Consider the following 18,558-nt stretch of genomic DNA (forward strand, 5'->3'; position numbering starts at 1 on the left):
TTGTAATTTTGTATATTTATATCTAAAAATGTAAATTGTAAACCCGATTTTTATTTATTTTAATCAGATGTCTTGTTATAATTGTATATGTTTTGTTGTTGTTTGTAACAAGGTTATTTTTGTAAACGACAACTAAAACTAAGACGAAAACTATTGATCAGAAAACATTTTCGTAAACTGAAATAAAATTAAAACGTCAAAATAAATGAAAATCTGAAATGAAACTAACATCTTTTATTGAAAAACTAACTGTAATAAAATAATAATTGTCAAAAATAAATAATAGTTTCCTTAATTATTACGTTCTCACCCCATGGCGGAAAAAAATAAAGACAGCGACCTGAACAGCATCTGCATTGAATCTAGGCTACTGCTAGCCTGACAAGCCAGACCCACATAAATGTAGGGTCTGGGCACTCTCCATAGACAGCGCTCAACCGGAGGGGCGGGATAAACGGTTGTCTTTCAAACTCACTCTCCACACAATAGGGTAGCGCTACAACCAATCGGAGCAACGAAGAAGGTGAAGTAGTCAACTCCAAATACATCCTTCTTTTGTAAGAACGACCTCAGTGCAGTTTCTTGTTCTTTTCTCAGAGAAAAGCTTAACTCCAAGTCTTTCAGAGTGGCGGCCAAAGCCGATTCGAAAGAAAGTTGTTCGCTAGCAGCAGCCATCGCTTTATCTCTCACGCGTAATTCACGGAACCAGAGAACGTCTGACGGAACTAATGGTCGCAGGTCAGTCGTCATCATGTTAAACCCGCCCACCGACTCGTGATTGGCCCGGTCGATTTTGGATTTTTGGAAATCTCAAGTGAACGGAGAGTTACTAGACTGCCCTTAGAAGCAAATGTAATTTGCTGCCGCTAGGGGCGCGTCTAGATTCTAATCTAGGCTACTGCATCAGTTTGAGGCAAAATTATTTATTTTTTATGTAACACAAGCGATCAAACCAATATACTAGAGCTGATTAATCGTTAAAGGCTAGAGATTCAAACACTCAAGTGTCGATTGCATTGTTTGGCCACTAGGTGGAAACAAGTAACTGTTAAAAAATGTATTTGTCATTGAATAGAGATTGATTCATAAACCCAGATTAATCTAGTAATATTTTTGTGAGCAAGTTATTCATTCAAACTACTTTTTCATAAATTTTATATCAAAAATTGGTGTATTAAATATATTCTATTTTAAATACAAATATTATGTATTAAATGATTAACAATTCATTGAAATTAACTAAACACTTTTAAATAGACTGCAGCAATTGATCACATTATTTTGCTTAGTTTAAAATTGCGAGGAAATTGTGATCTCTATTTGATCTCTAAAAAACTAAAACTAAACTATATAAAAACTAAATAGAAATGTGTTAACAAAATAAAAACTAAACTAAATTTTATTGCAAATTTGAAAACTATATTAAAATAAAACTAATTTTAAAAAGCAAAAATAAATTAACCTTGGTTGGTAATAAAAAAAACTCACCACAAGGCAGGAGCGGTTGGCTTTCTTCTAGGGATGCACCGATCCGAATCGGCCGATCATGCTTGCGCGTTTTGTCAGTAAAGCCGGTTCTGTAATCAGCGGTAAATGCCATCAGGTGCGTGATTTCACGTTGAGCCGTATATACTACACACAGCCGTTGTTTACCGACGAGCTGCGCAAATCAATGTTCATTATCAGTGTGAAAGTGCGCAGCTCGTCAGTGAACAACGGCTGTGTGTCCATTCATAAAGACAGGCACTTGCTTCATTCTAGAATGAATCAGCCTTCTGAAGAATCCTTATATATATAACTCAATGACCCCATTCACTTACTTTCATATTTAAAAGTAGCTTTTCTTTGCATCTTTTCCAACATTTCTGTATATATATATATATATATTATAAAAAAACAGATTTTAAACACATAGCTCAAATTTTACTGTTGCAATTTTACAATGTAGAAATGATTTCATGCTACATTTTAGCATCATTAAACATATAAATGCATCTAAATGCCACTTTAGCTGCTTGTGTTTCTTCTGCAGTGGAAAGATTTCATTTGATTGGTAACAGCCCTATAGTGTCTTATGAAATTAAATGAAATTATTAATAAAATATAAAAAGTGGAATGAAAGATGACACATTTATTACGGTTAGGGACAATGGCCTTTAAATAGGCAAAAAAGGACCTGGAAATCAATTTAAATAAATTTTAGTAGACTTTAGTCATATAAAATGTAATTTCCCAACATCAAAATTGTGGCCAGTGAAAAGGCTTAGTTGGTTAGTAATTTTGGAAAACCACTTGCCACAGTGGCTGCTGAGCAAAACAATTAATGTCAGCCCTGTTTATTTGACTTGACGACTAGAGCTTCTGCTGCAGAAAAAAAGTAAACACAGTGCAAACATACTACACAGCAGAGATGAAATTATATAACACTAATATAATAAAAACAGAAAACTAAATAATGCAATATATACAGAAGCAGAAATATAGAGGAAGATATGTTACAAGTGTACAGTTTATGTAGTTTACAAATGTAAAGTTTTCAGATGCTGTGTGTCAGTTATGATGTATAATGTATACGGATGTTTTAATTGTTCAGGCTGTATAGCCTGATATGAAATAGACTAGAATAAATTTGTGGTCTTTCCCACTCATAGGTCGGAAACATGAAGATTAATAAATAACGACAATTTTATATTTAGGTGTACTATCTGCAATCAGGTGGGTTTTGTTGTGAACACCTGGCAACTCTGAGGAGATCCCGCCATAAAACATGCATTTTACCCCCGGAACGCAAAATTTAAAGGCGAACTCCCCTCAAAACGCGATTGGGCTACTTTTGAGTAGCAATTGGCTGGGTTTTGTTGTGAACAACTCTGCCAAAAAATGTGTATTTTATTCCCCTGGAATGCAATTTTTAATGGGGGACCCCCCTCAAAACACGATTGGGCTACTTTTGGGCTCGTTTTGAGTAGCAATTGGGTGGGTTTTGTTGTGAACACCTGGCAACCCTGAGGGGAACCCCACCAAAAAAAAAAATTGTATTTCACCCCCCAAACACAATTTTTAATGGGGGACCCCCCTCAAAACACGATTGGGCTACTTTTGGGCTCGTTTTGAGTAGCAATTGGGTGGGTTTTGTTGTGAACACCTGGCAACCCTGAGGGGAACCCCCGCCAAAAATATGTGTATTTCACCCCCCAAACGCAATTTTTAATGGGGGACCCCCCTCAAAACATGATTGGGCTACTTTTTGGCTAGTTTTTGAGTAGCAATTGGGTGGGTTTTGTTGTGTTGTTTTTAATGGGGGACCCCTTTTAAAACACGATTGGGCTACTTTTGGGCTAGTTTTACGTAGGAATTGGGTGATTTTTGTTGTGAAAACCTGGCAACCCTGCTGCTAAGTATCCATTACTGGTGGAGTTTAGTTGGTCTACATTGCTGACTCATTGTTTAGACTATTGTAAGTGTAGTTTAAACTTGTAAATTGGTAAATATAAGCTGTCAGTCAACGCATAATAGTTATTCAGTGAATGCTGGAAGCTGGACATAAATACAATAACCCCAAGTAAACCCTTAAATCTGTTTACCTAAAACTTATCCATGTGAGGAGGAAAAAAAATGACTACAAAGACTTTATATTTGCTAAATATCTCCACATGCTACAAAGGACCAGTGAATAAATACTACAGACAGAAATAATATAAATTCTTTTTAATATCATTATCAGTTCATAAGTCATAATTATGAAACGAGTATTACATTGTATCCGAGCCCAATAAACACACAGAGCCTTAAGGAGAAAGTGGAACAGAACAGCAGAATACCATTGAAACGTTTGAATACAGTTCATAAGCCTCGTATGACAGAGGCACAATGCATAGCTCGAAACATGGGCTAATACATTTCCTACTCAACATGATATTTAACGCCCTAGACCCTGTGTGGAAATTCAGCTGAACTAAAGCAAGATTGTTACGTCATTACTGTAAACCTGGTATTACCACATTAGAATTCAGTCCTTTTTCCAAATCTACAAAAAGTCCTGAGAAAAGTGGCTTATGAGTAACAATGGGTCAGCTGCAACCCGCTAATACCAAAAACTCATGATGATTTGTCATGAGGCAGCTTCATCTTGTACAAATAAAAAAACTAAACCTGCAGCAAATACATCAAGGTTGGAAACATCGGTTAGAGAAACATGTAAACATGTTAACATGCTGGTGATGCAGGTAGTGAGGGGATATTTAAACACAAGTGCTGATGTCGGTCAATTTTGTTAAAAAAAAAAAAAAAAAAGCTGGGTAAACATTTGAGACACTTTCAAAATAAAAGTTGATAGACATAAGACAGAAACATGGGCTGAAAAAAAACATGTTGCCATTTATTAGTGTAAGAAACACCTCTGGATGGGATGTCCTGGGTGCAGATGTGAAGAGAAGAGAAAACTACTGGAGTGAAACATGAAGACAGAGAGCAGCCATCATACTGCAGAGACTCCAATACTAGGAAACAGCTGAACTGAAAATACAAATAAGAAAATAAATAATTAAATAAAGAAAATTGTAATTAAACAGGGAAGCTATACTCACGGTATCAGCCGCAGCATCTCACTCGTCTGCGGCAGACATCCCTTTCACTGGATCCTTCTCTCGCATCTATGGTAGAAAAAAAGACAATTTTAGAATTGTCAGTATTGGATTATTAAAGAAAAAAAAATTCACTTCCAGAACAAAAATGTACAGATAATTTTTTCACCCCCTTGTCATCCAAGATGTTCATGTCTTTATTTTTTCAGTTGTAAAGAAATTATGTTTTTTGAGGAAAACATCTCAGGATTTATCTCCATATAGCGGACTTCTATGCTGCTTGAGAGTTTGAACTTCCAAAATGCAGTTTAAATGCAGCTTCAAAGGGCTTCAACAATGGAAAATAAAACGATCGGTTATTTTTAAAACAATCTGACATTTATATACTTCTTTACCTCAAATGCTATTATGCTATGTCGAAAAACTCCCATCTAATTTTCTCCTCCAACATCAAAATCGTCCTACATCACTGCAGAAGTACCGACCCAGTGAAAGTGCAAAGATCATCAATCGCCCTTTACAAAAAAAAAGGAAGAAACAGTGATGTAGGAAGAAAATTAGATGGGGGGATTTCGACATACCCTAACTGTCATGAACCAGAATACATAGTTGATGCAGAGCTAGAAAAGACGAGCAAAAAAAATTCTATAAATGTTGAGAAGAAAAAAAAAAAAAAACTATCGTTTTGCTAGATAAGACCCTTCTTTCTCAGCTGGGATCATTTAGAGCCCTTTGAAACTGCATGTTCAAACTCGGTGGCACCATAGAAGTCCACTATATGGACAGAAATCCTGAAATGTTTTCCTTAAAAAATTATTTCTTTACGACTGAAGAAAGTAAGACATGTCATCTTGGATGACAAGGGGGTGAAAAAATTCTGTAAATTTTGGTTCTGGAAGTGAACTTCTCCTTTAATATTGGAATATTTAAATATGCCAGTTTATTTTAATCTGACTATTAATAACTTCAAACTGTTCAATGTAATCTTTTGCAAACTTCAAAATGAGTATTAAGCCAAAAGTAGTTTTTCATATTGTACATTATAATACAATATTACAATAAAATGTACAATATTATAGAATATTATGGTAATGTAGCAGCAACTGACTCTGATTTTTTTTTCTTTCCTTTAGAAAATTTGGCACGTACTGTACCTGATATATTATCTACAGTCGTGGCCAAAAGTTTTGAGAATGACACAAATATTAGTTTTCACAAAGTTTGCTGCTAAACTGCTTTTAGATCTTTGTTTCAGTTGTTTCTGTGATGTACTGAAATATAATTACAAGCACTTCATACGTTTCAAAGGCTTTTATCAACAATTACATGACATTTGTGCAAAGAGTCAGTATTTGCAGTGTTGGCCCTTCTTTTTCAGGACCTCTGCAATTCGACTGGGCATGCTCTCAATCAACTTCTGGGCCAAATCCTGACTGATAGCAACCCATTCTTTCATAATCACTTCTTGAAGTTTGTCAGAATTAGTGGGGGTTTTTTTTTTGTCCACCTGCCTCTTGAAGATTGACCACAAGTTTTAAGATCTGGGGAGTTTCCAGGCCATGGACCCAAAATGTCAACGTTTTGGTCCCCGAGCCACTTAGTTATCACTTTTGCCTTATGGCACGGTGCTCCATCGTGCTGGAAAATGCATTGTTCTTCACCAAACTGTTGTTGGATTGTTGGAAGAAGTTGCTGTTGGAGGGTGTTTTGGTACCATTCTTTATTCATGGCTGTGTTTTTGGGCTAAATTGTGAGTGAGCCCACTCCCTTGACCCCACACATGAATGGTCTCAGGATGCTTTACTGTTGGCATGACACAGGACTGATGGTAGCGCTCACCTTTTCTTCTCCGGACAAGCCTTTTTCCAGATGCCCCAAACAATCGGAAAGAGGCTTCATCAGAGAATATGACTTTGCCCCAGTCCTCAGCAGTCCATTCGCCATACTTTTTGCAGAAGATCAATCTGTCCCTAATGTTTTTTTGGAGAGAAGTGGCTTCTTTGCTGCCCTTCTTGACACCAGGCCATCTTCCAAAAGTCTTGGCCTCACTGTGCGTGCAGATCCTCTCACACCTGACTGCTGCCATTCCTGAGCAAGCTCTGCACTGGTGGCACTCTGATCCTGCAGCTGAATCCTCTTTAGGAGACGATCCTGGCGCTTGCTGGACTTTCTTTCGCCCTGAAGCCTTCTTAAAAAGAATTGAACCTCTTTCCTTGAAGTTCTTGATGATCCTTTAAATTGTTGATTTAGGTGCAATCTTAGTAGCCACAATATCCTTGCCTGTGAAGCCATTTTTATGCAACGCAATGATGGCTGCACGCATTTCTTTGCAGGTCACCGTGGTTAACAATGGAAGAACAATGATTTCAAGCATCACCCTCCTTTTAACATGTCAAGTCTGCCATCTTTAACCAATCAGCCTGACATAATGATCTCCAGCCTTGTGCTCGTCAACATTCTCACCTGAGTTAACAAGACGATTGCTGAAATGATCTCAGCAGGTCCTTTAATGACAGCAATGAAATGCAGTGGAAAGTTTTTTTCGGGATTAAGTTAATTTTCATGGCAAAGAAGGACTATGCAATTCATCTGATCACTCTTCATAACATTCTGGAGTATATGCAAATTGCTATTATAAAAACTTAAGCAGCAACTTTTCCAATTTCCAATGTTTATGTAATTCTCAAAACTTTTGGCCATGACTGTATATTGAATCAAATAGAAAATCGAATCACAAGCTTGTGTCAAAACCCAGCCTTAGTATTTAGACACAAACAGTATAAATTCTAATATCTATGTATGAATTAGTCACAATATTAAACTAATTATCAGCTTATCGGTATCACCCAAAACTTGAATATCAGTGAATCTCTAAATTAAACACTGATTAAATGACTCCTCTTACCAATGTTAGCATCATCAAGGATCTTTAGTGCATTACTCTTTTATATTTTCAGTTTTCATTTAAATTAAGTTCTTAATTTAGTTAATTTACTTTTTTTTTTTCAATTGAGTCCAATTTTTTATTTCAGTTTTAGCTTAATGCTTTTAAGTATTTTTTTGAATATTCATATTATATTTTAGCTTTACTTCAACTAAAAAAAAACAATTTATAATAGTTTTAGTTAACAATAAGGCCGTACTGTATCTTATTTTAAAACTTGTGACTAGGGCTGGGAATAAGGCCAAAAAAATTCTCACACTTTTTCCTAGGTGAAAGTTGTTGACCAATAATTGTGGTTTTAAACTACTCTTTATGGTCAGAACGTGACAGACACTTCACGTTTTTGATTTCTTCACATTTTTCTAGTCATTCTTCCTTAACAAAATAAATACCTTAATAGAAAAATTAAGTTTTAGTATCAGCATGTTCTGATGATTTTCAAATTGCAAAACAGGTTTGTTTTGCCTGACTTTGATGACTCACATTTTAGCATAGTTTGCAGTGCAAGCTCCAATATTAATATTACATTCTTTGTCTCTTAGAAATGCAGTTGACAGTCGTACATTTGTTCATTATCAAAAACCGTAACATCTGTGAAAACTGTAACAACATTTTAATATAGTGAAATTTAATTATTCCGATTATTTAAGTTTTATTATAAATTAGCCATTGCAATCCACAGTAGCATAAATTTAGATAATGAAAACCACAGTTAAAACCACACATATAGCACCTCAATACCATGGTAAAAAATGTAACTTTATTGGTAATAATGTAATTTAATGTAATTTTGATTTTATTTCTATGAAAAACAGTATTGTAAACACATTTAGTGTAGACCAATTCTGTGTTTGCAAACAGTGATGACGTTTTTGTGGGCAAAGCCTATTCGGTGGCCAAAAAAAGCTAGCTTTCAAGTGGCAGTCTATGGAAACCATAAAATTAAGAATAAAAAAGGTACATTTCAATGATTTCAAAATTCGGACTTTATTCTTACAATTCCCTTTCACAATTCTCATGCGAAAAATCGACTTATTCTCTTTTTTCAGCTTAAAATCCCACACTTAATGGCTTTTTCCCCTCAGAATGGACAAACTCGCTACTGTTTGAGTTAAATCAAGTTATAAAGTCTAAACTAGGAGATATAAACTTCAAAAATCAGAATTGTGAGATAAAATAGGTAAATGTAAAATGTAATAGCTTTAAATAGTATTTCATGCTGTAACTGTAGGGCTAATATAATTATGTCCTCTATGAACTACTTGTGTGAATATTATGAAGTCCTTTTAAATCAAATAAAGTTTAAATCAAATTTATGCTTTGTAAGTAATCATAGCAGGTTTCATCCATTAGTTTGTGTGACGCAGTTCAAATGAGCAGCACTGTTTTGTTTCGCTTTTGGCACATAAACATTATATTGAACTTTTATCGAACTCTTGTTATTGTTTTATCGAGGAAAATTTAATTGCAATAAATAGTGCTATTGTTTTATCGCCAAGCCCTACCTGTGACCATCATAAATCATTTTTGTAAACGGTCTTCACTTCCCAATGATTAAAAAACAAAAACAAAACAAAAAACGCTGAAAGTTGAACTTACATTATCGAGTTCTTTCTGCGTCTCCTCCTCCATGCGACGGATATCATCCATGGTCAGATTGATCCATCGGTCTAACCAGCAGAAGAGCTGCCTGTGGAAGCTGGTGAACAGACGCTTCTCTTGCTGAAGTAAAACCAAACAAACACTAATGTTTCACGAGTCACTGCATTAAAATTAGACTAACACTGAACAAACACTAACTGTTTATCTTTCTAAACCACACCTCTGTGATGTTATAATGAACATTTGGTTGATACAGTGAGTCACACTAAACACAGCATGAGGAGTTTCATACCTTGTGAATGAAACTCTCCACTTTATTCTGCAGGCCAAACCACTTGAACTTGACTGTGACTAGTTTATAGGCACACATGTGAGGGCAGTCCGTCTTCTTAGGAAGTTCTTTCTGCAACACACAGAAACAAATGAGATTAACTCATTTACAAAAACACTGGAGATATTTATCTAAAAACAAATGTGAAACCAAACACACCTTCCAGTCAGGTCCTAATGGCCCTCTACCAGTCTTCTGTGATTTAAATGTAGCTGGATCCTCATCTGGTTTGTAGTCCTGTAAAGAAGATGTCAGCATTCCTAAAGTCTAATCATCTAAAGTAAAAACTTAGTTTTCTTTACCTTAGCTTCCACCTGAGACCTGTCAGCAATGTCAATGTGTACCACCTCAACCTTCTTCCACTGTTCAGGGTCAAGCTTATGAACCTTCAAAATACAAAATAAACAGAAAGGGCATGGTTAGTTACCGGTTATAATTTAATATTGATTTCTTGCAGTGTAATTAAATTATGATGTGCATTTATCTGTATAATGTCAGCCGTCTACTCACATTGTCCTGGTCACCAAGGTCAGGCTTGTGCCACGTCTCAATCATGATAAGAAAATTGTCCTTCATGTACTCATTCTATAAAACACACACAATAGATTTGATATATAGACACTGATATATAGCCTGGCCGATTATCGGCACCAATATTAAGCATTTTTATGGTTATCGGTATTGGTCATTTTCAAAACGATTTGCAGGTAAAATAATTTAAAAGCATTTAAAGAAAGTTTCTGTCAGACCCCTTGTTATGCATATATTTTTGACATGAATTTTCTTTTTTTCAGCAGACATTGGTTCAAAATATCGGTTATCGGTTTACTTTATCTGTAATTATCGGTATGGGAATCAGTCCTGAAAAATAAATATTTTTACCCTGGACCACAAAACCAGTCATAAGGGTGAATAAAAAAGCTTTCAATTGATGTATGGTTTGTCAGGATATAACAATATTTGGTTGAGATTCAACTATTTGAACCTGGAATCTGACGGTGCAACAAAAAAAAAATCTTTAATACTTACAGTAAGATACAGTATATTTACAGTAGGAAATTTACAAAATATCTTTTTGGAACATCATCTTTACTTAATATCCTAATGATTTTTGGCATAAAAGAAAAAAATTATAATTTTGACCCATACAATGTATTTTTGACTACTGCTACAAATATACTTTGCTACTTAAGACTGCTTTTGAGGTCCAGGGTCACATATTGGTCGATCCATACATACTACTGTTCACAAGTCTAGGATCCATAAGTATTTTTTAAAAGAAATTAACACTATTATTCAGCAGGGATGCATTAAATTGATCAGTAGTGACAGTAAAGACATTTATAATGTTACAAAGAATTTACAGATGATATAAATTTTACGGTCTCTACACTGGCTACCTATTAGCTTCCGTATCACTTACAAAATACTACTTCTTACCTATAAGGCCCTTAATGGTTTAGCTCCTGCATACCTAACTAGTCTCCTACTACACTACAATGCCTCACGCTCCCTAAGGTCGCAAAACTCCCGACTTTTAGTAGTACCTAGGATAGCAAAGTCCACTAAAGGAGGGAGAGCCTTTTCACATTTGGCTCCCAAACTCTGGAATAGCCTTCCTGATAACGTTCGGGGTTCAGACACACTCTCTATGTTTAAATCTAGATTAAAGACTCATCTCTTTAGCCAACCATTCACATAATGAATCTCATAACATTGTACTTCAGTTACATCTGATCAAATGCACATCAACATTCTTCAGCTTGGGCTAAACACATAATTTTTGCTTGGTTGGAACAGCAGCTATGCTAATTATTTCTATATTTGTTTCTCTGTTTCTGCCACGGGATTTCCATCCCGTGGTAACTAGGAATTACACAAGATTCAGTCTGGATTGAGAATACCCAAGAAGAGATGATGACAACCCCTCAGAGGACCGCTAATGATGCCAGCCTTGAAACAACATCCAGCACTACACAAATTTTCTACAAGTTTAATTGCAACACATAATCACTAAACCATTATTATTTTTAATATTTATATCATATGTACATCGACTTAACATACAGTAGTCACCACTAACAAGCTCCTAAATATATTATAGTAGCCTACATTTTTGTACAGCTGCTTTGCAACGATTTGTATTGTGAAAAGCGCTATACAAATAAACTTGAATTGAATTGAATTGAATAAATGCTGTTCTTTTGAACTTTCTCTTCAAATCTGTTACCACAAAAATAAGAACAACAAATGTTTTCAACAATAGAAACCACGTATTTTAAATAATAAATATATTTGACAAAAATCTTTATTTTTAACCAGATAAATTCAGCCTTGGTGAGCATATTTTAGAATAAAACCTGTTTATATTTAATAAACAGTTGTCCATGCTGATTATTAATAGTGATATGAAAATAAAATGTGTTATTTAATTACATACTGGTGTCTCATACACTCACCGTAAGAACTGGAGTGATGAATGATGATGTAGGGAGCACATAAAAAAAATAGGAAAAGCACAGATGTGAATTTCATCATTCCTATAAGTTGTGTTTAATAGATGAATCATGTATGAATGCACAGTTGCTGTATATTCAGTAAATCTGTGCTATTGTGGCCGGTACCTGTGCGACAGTAGGGATAAGCATTCCAGGCCTTCTCATGGATACTCAGGGCAGATGTAGGGGCCAGTAACCGTACAAAAGTTGGCACTTTACTGCATAAGACAGACAGAAACTGTGAAATACAGACTATGAACTATTAAGAATTTTCTTCAAATGATCATTTCAAGGCACTGCAGTACAGAGCACATTACTGAATAATTAATGTTATAAATATTACCTCTGCAAGTGGTAGATCTTGTGCGTGTACTGTCCTTTCTCTCCATCCTCTTTCTCATAGGGCTCGTTTTTCAAGACCTCCACCCCTTCTCCACCGCCCGTCTCATTCTTACTGGCCTCTGCTACTGAGTACAGTTGACCTACCTGGTACTGCAGATGAGAGGATAATGTTAATTCACTTGGTCATATGCAAACTACAGTATGAAAACATGTGTTAATGACAAACAAAAACACACTAAAAGTAAATGTATTCGGCCAAGTTGTGCATTTGAGAGCTGGTTTAACATCTGCATAGACAAATAGCCATATACAGGCTGGTGTGCCATAAACAAACTGACACAATTATAGAGGAAGTGTTCAACCCTATAATCTGATGATAGAAAAGAGGGAAACTGCTGTCTAATGCTTGCTTCCAGAAAATGTATGTGCATCTTTAGTTCTCCAACTCTAACCAGCTTCTGCCCAAGACTATAAACAGCAGGAGTTGAAAAATATTCTAGCAGTTTTGCAGACTTTGAATACACATTCTAAATATTATTTTCAACCGATAATTTTATTGTTATGGCATAAAACCAATCAAATCAATACCATTTTTACATAAAAAAAAAAACAACACTAAAAACAATAAAAATAATTTTAAATGCTACATATGAATGAAGACATTCAAATTTTAATGTGCAGTAACAAAAAACGTAGAGCTGCAAAACGATTAACCGATTCAAAATAAAAGTTTGTTTACATACTATGTGTGTGTACTGTGTATATTTACTATGTACATGTATGTATATACACATGCATAAATATTTTTTTTTTATTACACTTTTATTTTGAATCAATTATTCATGATTAATCATTTTGCAGCTCTAAAAAAAGACTGAAACGTTCTGGCAATAATTTTTAGATAGTGATTAATAACTGATAAATGGCAGATCTTTAAATTTACACTATTTGTGTCTAAATAAACCAAATCAGTAATGTACTTGTTGCAAGTAAATTTAGGCATTACAAAAATGCACAATATGAAAAATGTATAGTAATATAAATATAATATATAAAGCATGCACAAACATTGATTACACTACCAAACAAAAAAACAGTAGGCTTTTTTGGTTTTTAAAAAAGTCTTTTTATTGGATTCAAAGTACAGCAAAAACAGTAATATTCTGAAATATTCTTTCTATTTAAAATAACGGTTTTCTATTTGAATATATTTTAAAATGTAATTTATTCCTGTGATCTCAAAGCTGAACTTTTAGCATCATTACTCTAGTCCCATGGTCCTTCAAAAATCCATATTAGAATGATTTCTGAAGGATCATGTGACACTAAAGTCTGGAATAATTATGCTGAAAATGTAGTGAAAATTTAGAAATATTTCAAAATGTCACTGTTTTGCTGTACTTTAGATCAAATAAATGCAGGCTTGGTGAGCAGAAGAGACTTCTTCTAAAAAAAAAAAAAAAACTTTTGATAGGTGTATACAGATTAAAGGAAACTCAAACATCGGCCAGTAACCAATATTGAGCAACTGAAATTCTGCGCAGTCAAAAGCTTCATTATATTTTCATAATTATACTTATTTTTAATTTAACCAGTATAAATTACTGACTTCCTGACAGAACTGAGTCATGCAGCTCCCAACAGCCCTTGCCCTATGACTGCATCTACACTCTGTATGTCTACAAAACCAGCTTCAACAATGTAACATCCTATAGGTGCTTCCTGTTTCAGCTGGTTGTATAATTAAATTGTAGTTTAATTCTCCATCAGTATATTATATGGCCTGTCACCCAGATGAAAAGAATGGAATGCAACTACACACGTCAAACCACCATTTAGACGATAACAACTGACTTCTTCAACAATGATTTCTTATTCAAGCACAACAGATACAGAACAAGTCAATCAAATATGCAGGGTAGAAACACCCCAGCTTACACCAACAAATACTGCAACAGAGAGGGCAAGAAATGACAGGGACAAAACAAATTCAGCCTTTGCTTAGTAAGCTAGAGCAAAGATAGTACACGAGATAGAGTCTGATAAGCTCGGTTTCAGGTTAAAATTAATTACAGTCTGTCCTTGTCTGCTACATACAGGTTTGCAGTTAACTAGGCCACTTTCCCACAAACCTCAGACTGTTTGTTTCAGCTCATCATTTCAACGTCTAAACTGTCCAGCCCATCCGAAAAAACTGGGCGGAGACCGGAAAACTGGAGTAATGGAAGAATTATACCAAAAATATATCCGTGAGTCTCTTTCAAATTATGACTAGACATTTCAATAATATAAACCATACAGAAGCACATACCTCTTCAACAGAAATTGGCAGGACGATCCGACTGAAAGACAAAGAAAAGAAAACCCACTGAGTCAGCAAAAACAACATGGTCACCTTTGAACTCTTTTCATTCATTCAATCACATTTACTTCTTTGAGACCTCGGTATCCTCTGGGAATGGCAACGAGCCTTTTTTACCATTTGAAGACAACTGCAATAATAATCTTAATGTTGTAAACAACAGAGCACTTTAATTATTAATAACTGGTGTTGCTTATTCAGTAACCTGACATGTCACTTTGCAATCATGACACAGTAATGCTCTGATAATATGTTTCATAATGGGTTAAAGTCATCGAGTGGTCTCAAAATACAATACTATACTACATATATATGACCCTGGACCACAAAACCAGTCTTAAGTAGCACGGTTAAAATGGCCGATTTTCCTTTTTTGCCAAAAATAATTAGGAAGTTAAGTAAATTTCATGTTACCATGAAGATATTTTGTACATTTCCTACTATAAATAATCAAAACTTAATTTTTGATTATTATTATGCATTGTTAAGAACTTCATTTGGACAACTTTAAAGTCGATCTGCACCCTCAGATTCCAGATTTACAAATGTTTGCATCTCAACCAAATATTGTACTATCCTAACAAATCATACATCAATATATATAACAAATCGTGCGTTATTCAACCTTTTGAGGTTTATACATCATCTAATGAGGCATAAGCTCTTTATTGACGTATGTTTTGTTAGGATAGAGATGCAACTAGTTGAAAACAAAAAACTAAAAACAAATCTAAATACTGAGACAATCACCTTGAAAGTTGTCCAAATGAAGTTCCTAGCGATGGATATTACTAATCAAAAATTAAGTTTTGATACATTTACAATAGGAAACTTACTTAATATTTAATGGAACATGATCTTTACTTAACATCCTAATGATTTTTGGCATAAAAGAAAACATTTTGACCACTACAATATATTTTTGGCTATTGCTACAAATATACCCATGCTACTTATGACTGGTTTTGTGGTCCAGGGTCACATATGTGGGTAAAACATCAGGCCACAACCCATAGTTAACAAAAAAAAAGTAGATGTATGCATACTGAAAATAATTAAATCTCCAGAAAAGATTATTACAACCAAGCACCACAAAATAAACAGTTAAAACTGTTGAACAAATGCACACTAATCTTTTAAAACCAGGATTATTTCTCACATTTTAAACCCCTCAGATATTTTAAAATCCTCTGATAATTCTCAGGTTTTCCATGATGTTGTCGAATTAAAACAAAAAAAGCATTCATAAAAAGCATTATGATAGTAAATAATGACATGACATCATCAATACGTCAACGTAGGGACGTCTACTCGGTCTAATGTAATACTTTACAGCTCATTTACCTTAGGTAGGATTCATTTTGCTTGTTATGTAAACACTAATGTCATAATATGGTTACAAGACTATTTAAAAAAAATGTATATGCAACAGCAAGTTTAAGTCTCAAAGTGCACTATGACGTGCACAACGGTGCATTATGACGCGTGACCGGCGGAAAGGTAGCATGTGACAATCACATTCATACTAACTTACCTGCAGTTTGTAACTTCAACAGTTTTTAACTTAAGAAAGGTAACGTAACGTTAACGTTACGCCTTTTTCTTTCAGTTTGTAAAGTAAATAAACTGATGACTCATTATAACTGCTCATGTAGACTGACTGGAATATCAATAACATTAATAATATATTCCGAAACAGGACTGTAGATTAAACTTCAGATTATTTGATAACCTAACGTTAATTAACACATCGATAAAAAAATATGTATTAGTCAAAAGTCAACATAAATCCACTTCATTAGGAAGCAGCCGGTGAAAGTTACCAAGCACGCGTCCATAAGTCAAGTTCAGCCCGAGATCAAAACTTCAGATCAGTTCAAACTTACTAAAATACTTACAATTCCTTTATTAACATGTTATCTCCTTCTCCTCCGCTTGCCCAACATTCAAACTAGCTTAAACAGAGTTTATTTTTCGACGCTTCGGTCCTCCCCGCCGTGACTCGTTTAGGTTCAAGTTCCTGGATTTCTCATTTCTTTAAATTCATTTCCTGAAAGATGTCGACAGGAGCGCCGCGTCGTCACGGCAACCACACCCACTAGCTTGAAAAGCCGTCCAGGAGCGAATCTGATTGGTTAAGAGCCGAGCATAGAACGTTGCGCCACACCCTGGCCAGATATTTAACACGCACGCAAACAGCACACGTACAGGTTTACAAAACTGACTGTGCGTCCAAATGGATGTCAGGTAGATGTTCTTGTTACGCTGGTTTTACATTTAGGATGAGACTTCAACAGGAGGGATTTGGGTGTGAAACTGTTTTTTTATTTAAATCTAAGCATGACCTGTTCCAGACCTGACTTTCCAGTCAGTGTGACGATCACAGATAACAAGTCTTTCACCATTCCACGTGAATTCACCTTCAGCACATGTGAAATGCAGTACTCCTCTTCTGTATTACTCTTATTATAGTTGATAAAATATTAAACTCGCAACTTATAAACACGGAAAATCGTATCAGTTACCAGTGTCGGGGTAACCAGTCAAAAGTTTCTTTAAAGAAGACTTTTCTGCTCACCAAGCCTAAATTAATTTTATCCAAGGTACAGCAAAAACAGTAAAACGGTGAACAAATTGTACTATATAAAATTGTTTTCTATTTGAATAGATTTTTTAAAATGTAATTTATTGCTGTGATTTCAAACCTGGATTTTTAGCATCGTTCCTCTAGTCACATTTATCTTCAGAAATCATACTAATATTCTGATTTGCTGCTCAAAAACTATTGTTATTATAATGTTGAAAACAGCTGTGTAGATTTTTTTTTTCAGGTTTCTTTGATGAATAGAAAGTTCAGAAGAACAGCATTTATCTGAAGTAGAAATCTTTTGTAACATTATAAAAGTCTGTATCATCGCCTTTGATCAAATTAAAGCATCCTTGCTAAATAAAAGGATTAATTTCTTCTATACTCTTCTTAGCTTTTTGAATAGTGTATAATGTTTATAAATGTTTATAAATTATTATTAATCTTATTAATCTTGTCTTATTGGAATGATTTCTGAAGGATCATGTGACACTAAAGACTGGAATAAAATTACAATTTTAAATATATTCAAATAGAAAACATTTTGAATAGTACAAATATTTTACAATTATACTGTTTTTGCTGTACTTTGGATCAAATAAACGCAGGCTTGGTGAGCAGAAGAGACTTCTTTAAAAAAAAATCTTACATTTCAAAAACTTTTGACTGGTAGTGTAATCAGATTACTTTTTCAAATAACAAGTAAAATAATGCATTACTTTTTCATTTACAACAAAATATGTGAGTTACTATTGCAAATAAGTAATGCCAGTTACTTTGTTTTCTCATTTATTGACTGACAGCTCTCTTGTCCCCATTTTGAGAGAAATCAGGAATAAGGAGACATTGTGTGCATGAAGCTTACTGTAGATCTAGACTAAATGCAAACATGCATTTACTCATCTTTATCTCACTTGAACAAAAACTGATTCAGTATTGCTCAAAATAAATAAAGTCAGTGATATGCCAACCTGCAATAATGTCAAATGACACAAATATGTATTTAATCCCTTTTATGTCTTCGCTGCCGACCTTCAATGATCAATTTCAACAATACAAATAAGAAAAATACTACCTTTTGGTGTGAAGGGGCTTTTACTTTTGCCAAAAATAGAATTTCTTCACATTAAAAACAAGCAAGCAAGTGCAGGTGAGAAAAAGTAATGCAAAAATAACTTAATGCATTACTTTTCAAAAAAACTAAATAATGCACTTTGAAGTAAAGCAGTGTTGTAATGCATTACATTTAAAAGTAACTTTGCCAGACACTCAGTTACTGATATGGATTTCTGAGAGTGTCTTTATGTTT

General features: G+C 34.5%; 1 protein-coding gene across 1 annotated transcript; it reads right to left on the bottom strand.

Annotated features, from left to right (window-relative positions):
* Positions 1-3,693: 3,693 nt before the first annotated feature.
* On the bottom strand, positions 3,694-16,701 carry pitpnaa (phosphatidylinositol transfer protein, alpha a). The gene is made up of 12 exons (XM_073817818.1): positions 16,561-16,701; positions 14,612-14,642; positions 12,302-12,450; positions 12,085-12,176; positions 11,920-11,927; positions 9,971-10,045; positions 9,763-9,846; positions 9,620-9,697; positions 9,422-9,532; positions 9,127-9,249; positions 4,587-4,652; positions 3,694-4,515 (listed from the first exon to the last, which is right to left on the bottom strand). Exons 1-11 carry the CDS (start codon positions 16,575-16,577, stop codon positions 4,605-4,607), a joined length of 816 nt encoding a protein of 271 aa, XP_073673919.1. The 5' UTR covers positions 16,578-16,701; the 3' UTR covers positions 3,694-4,515; positions 4,587-4,604.
* Between the last annotated feature and the right edge of the window lie 1,857 nt (positions 16,702-18,558).

This window comes from Garra rufa, chromosome 14 (genome assembly GCF_049309525.1).
Source record: "Garra rufa chromosome 14, GarRuf1.0, whole genome shotgun sequence".
Lineage (NCBI taxonomy): Eukaryota > Metazoa > Chordata > Actinopteri > Cypriniformes > Cyprinidae > Garra > Garra rufa.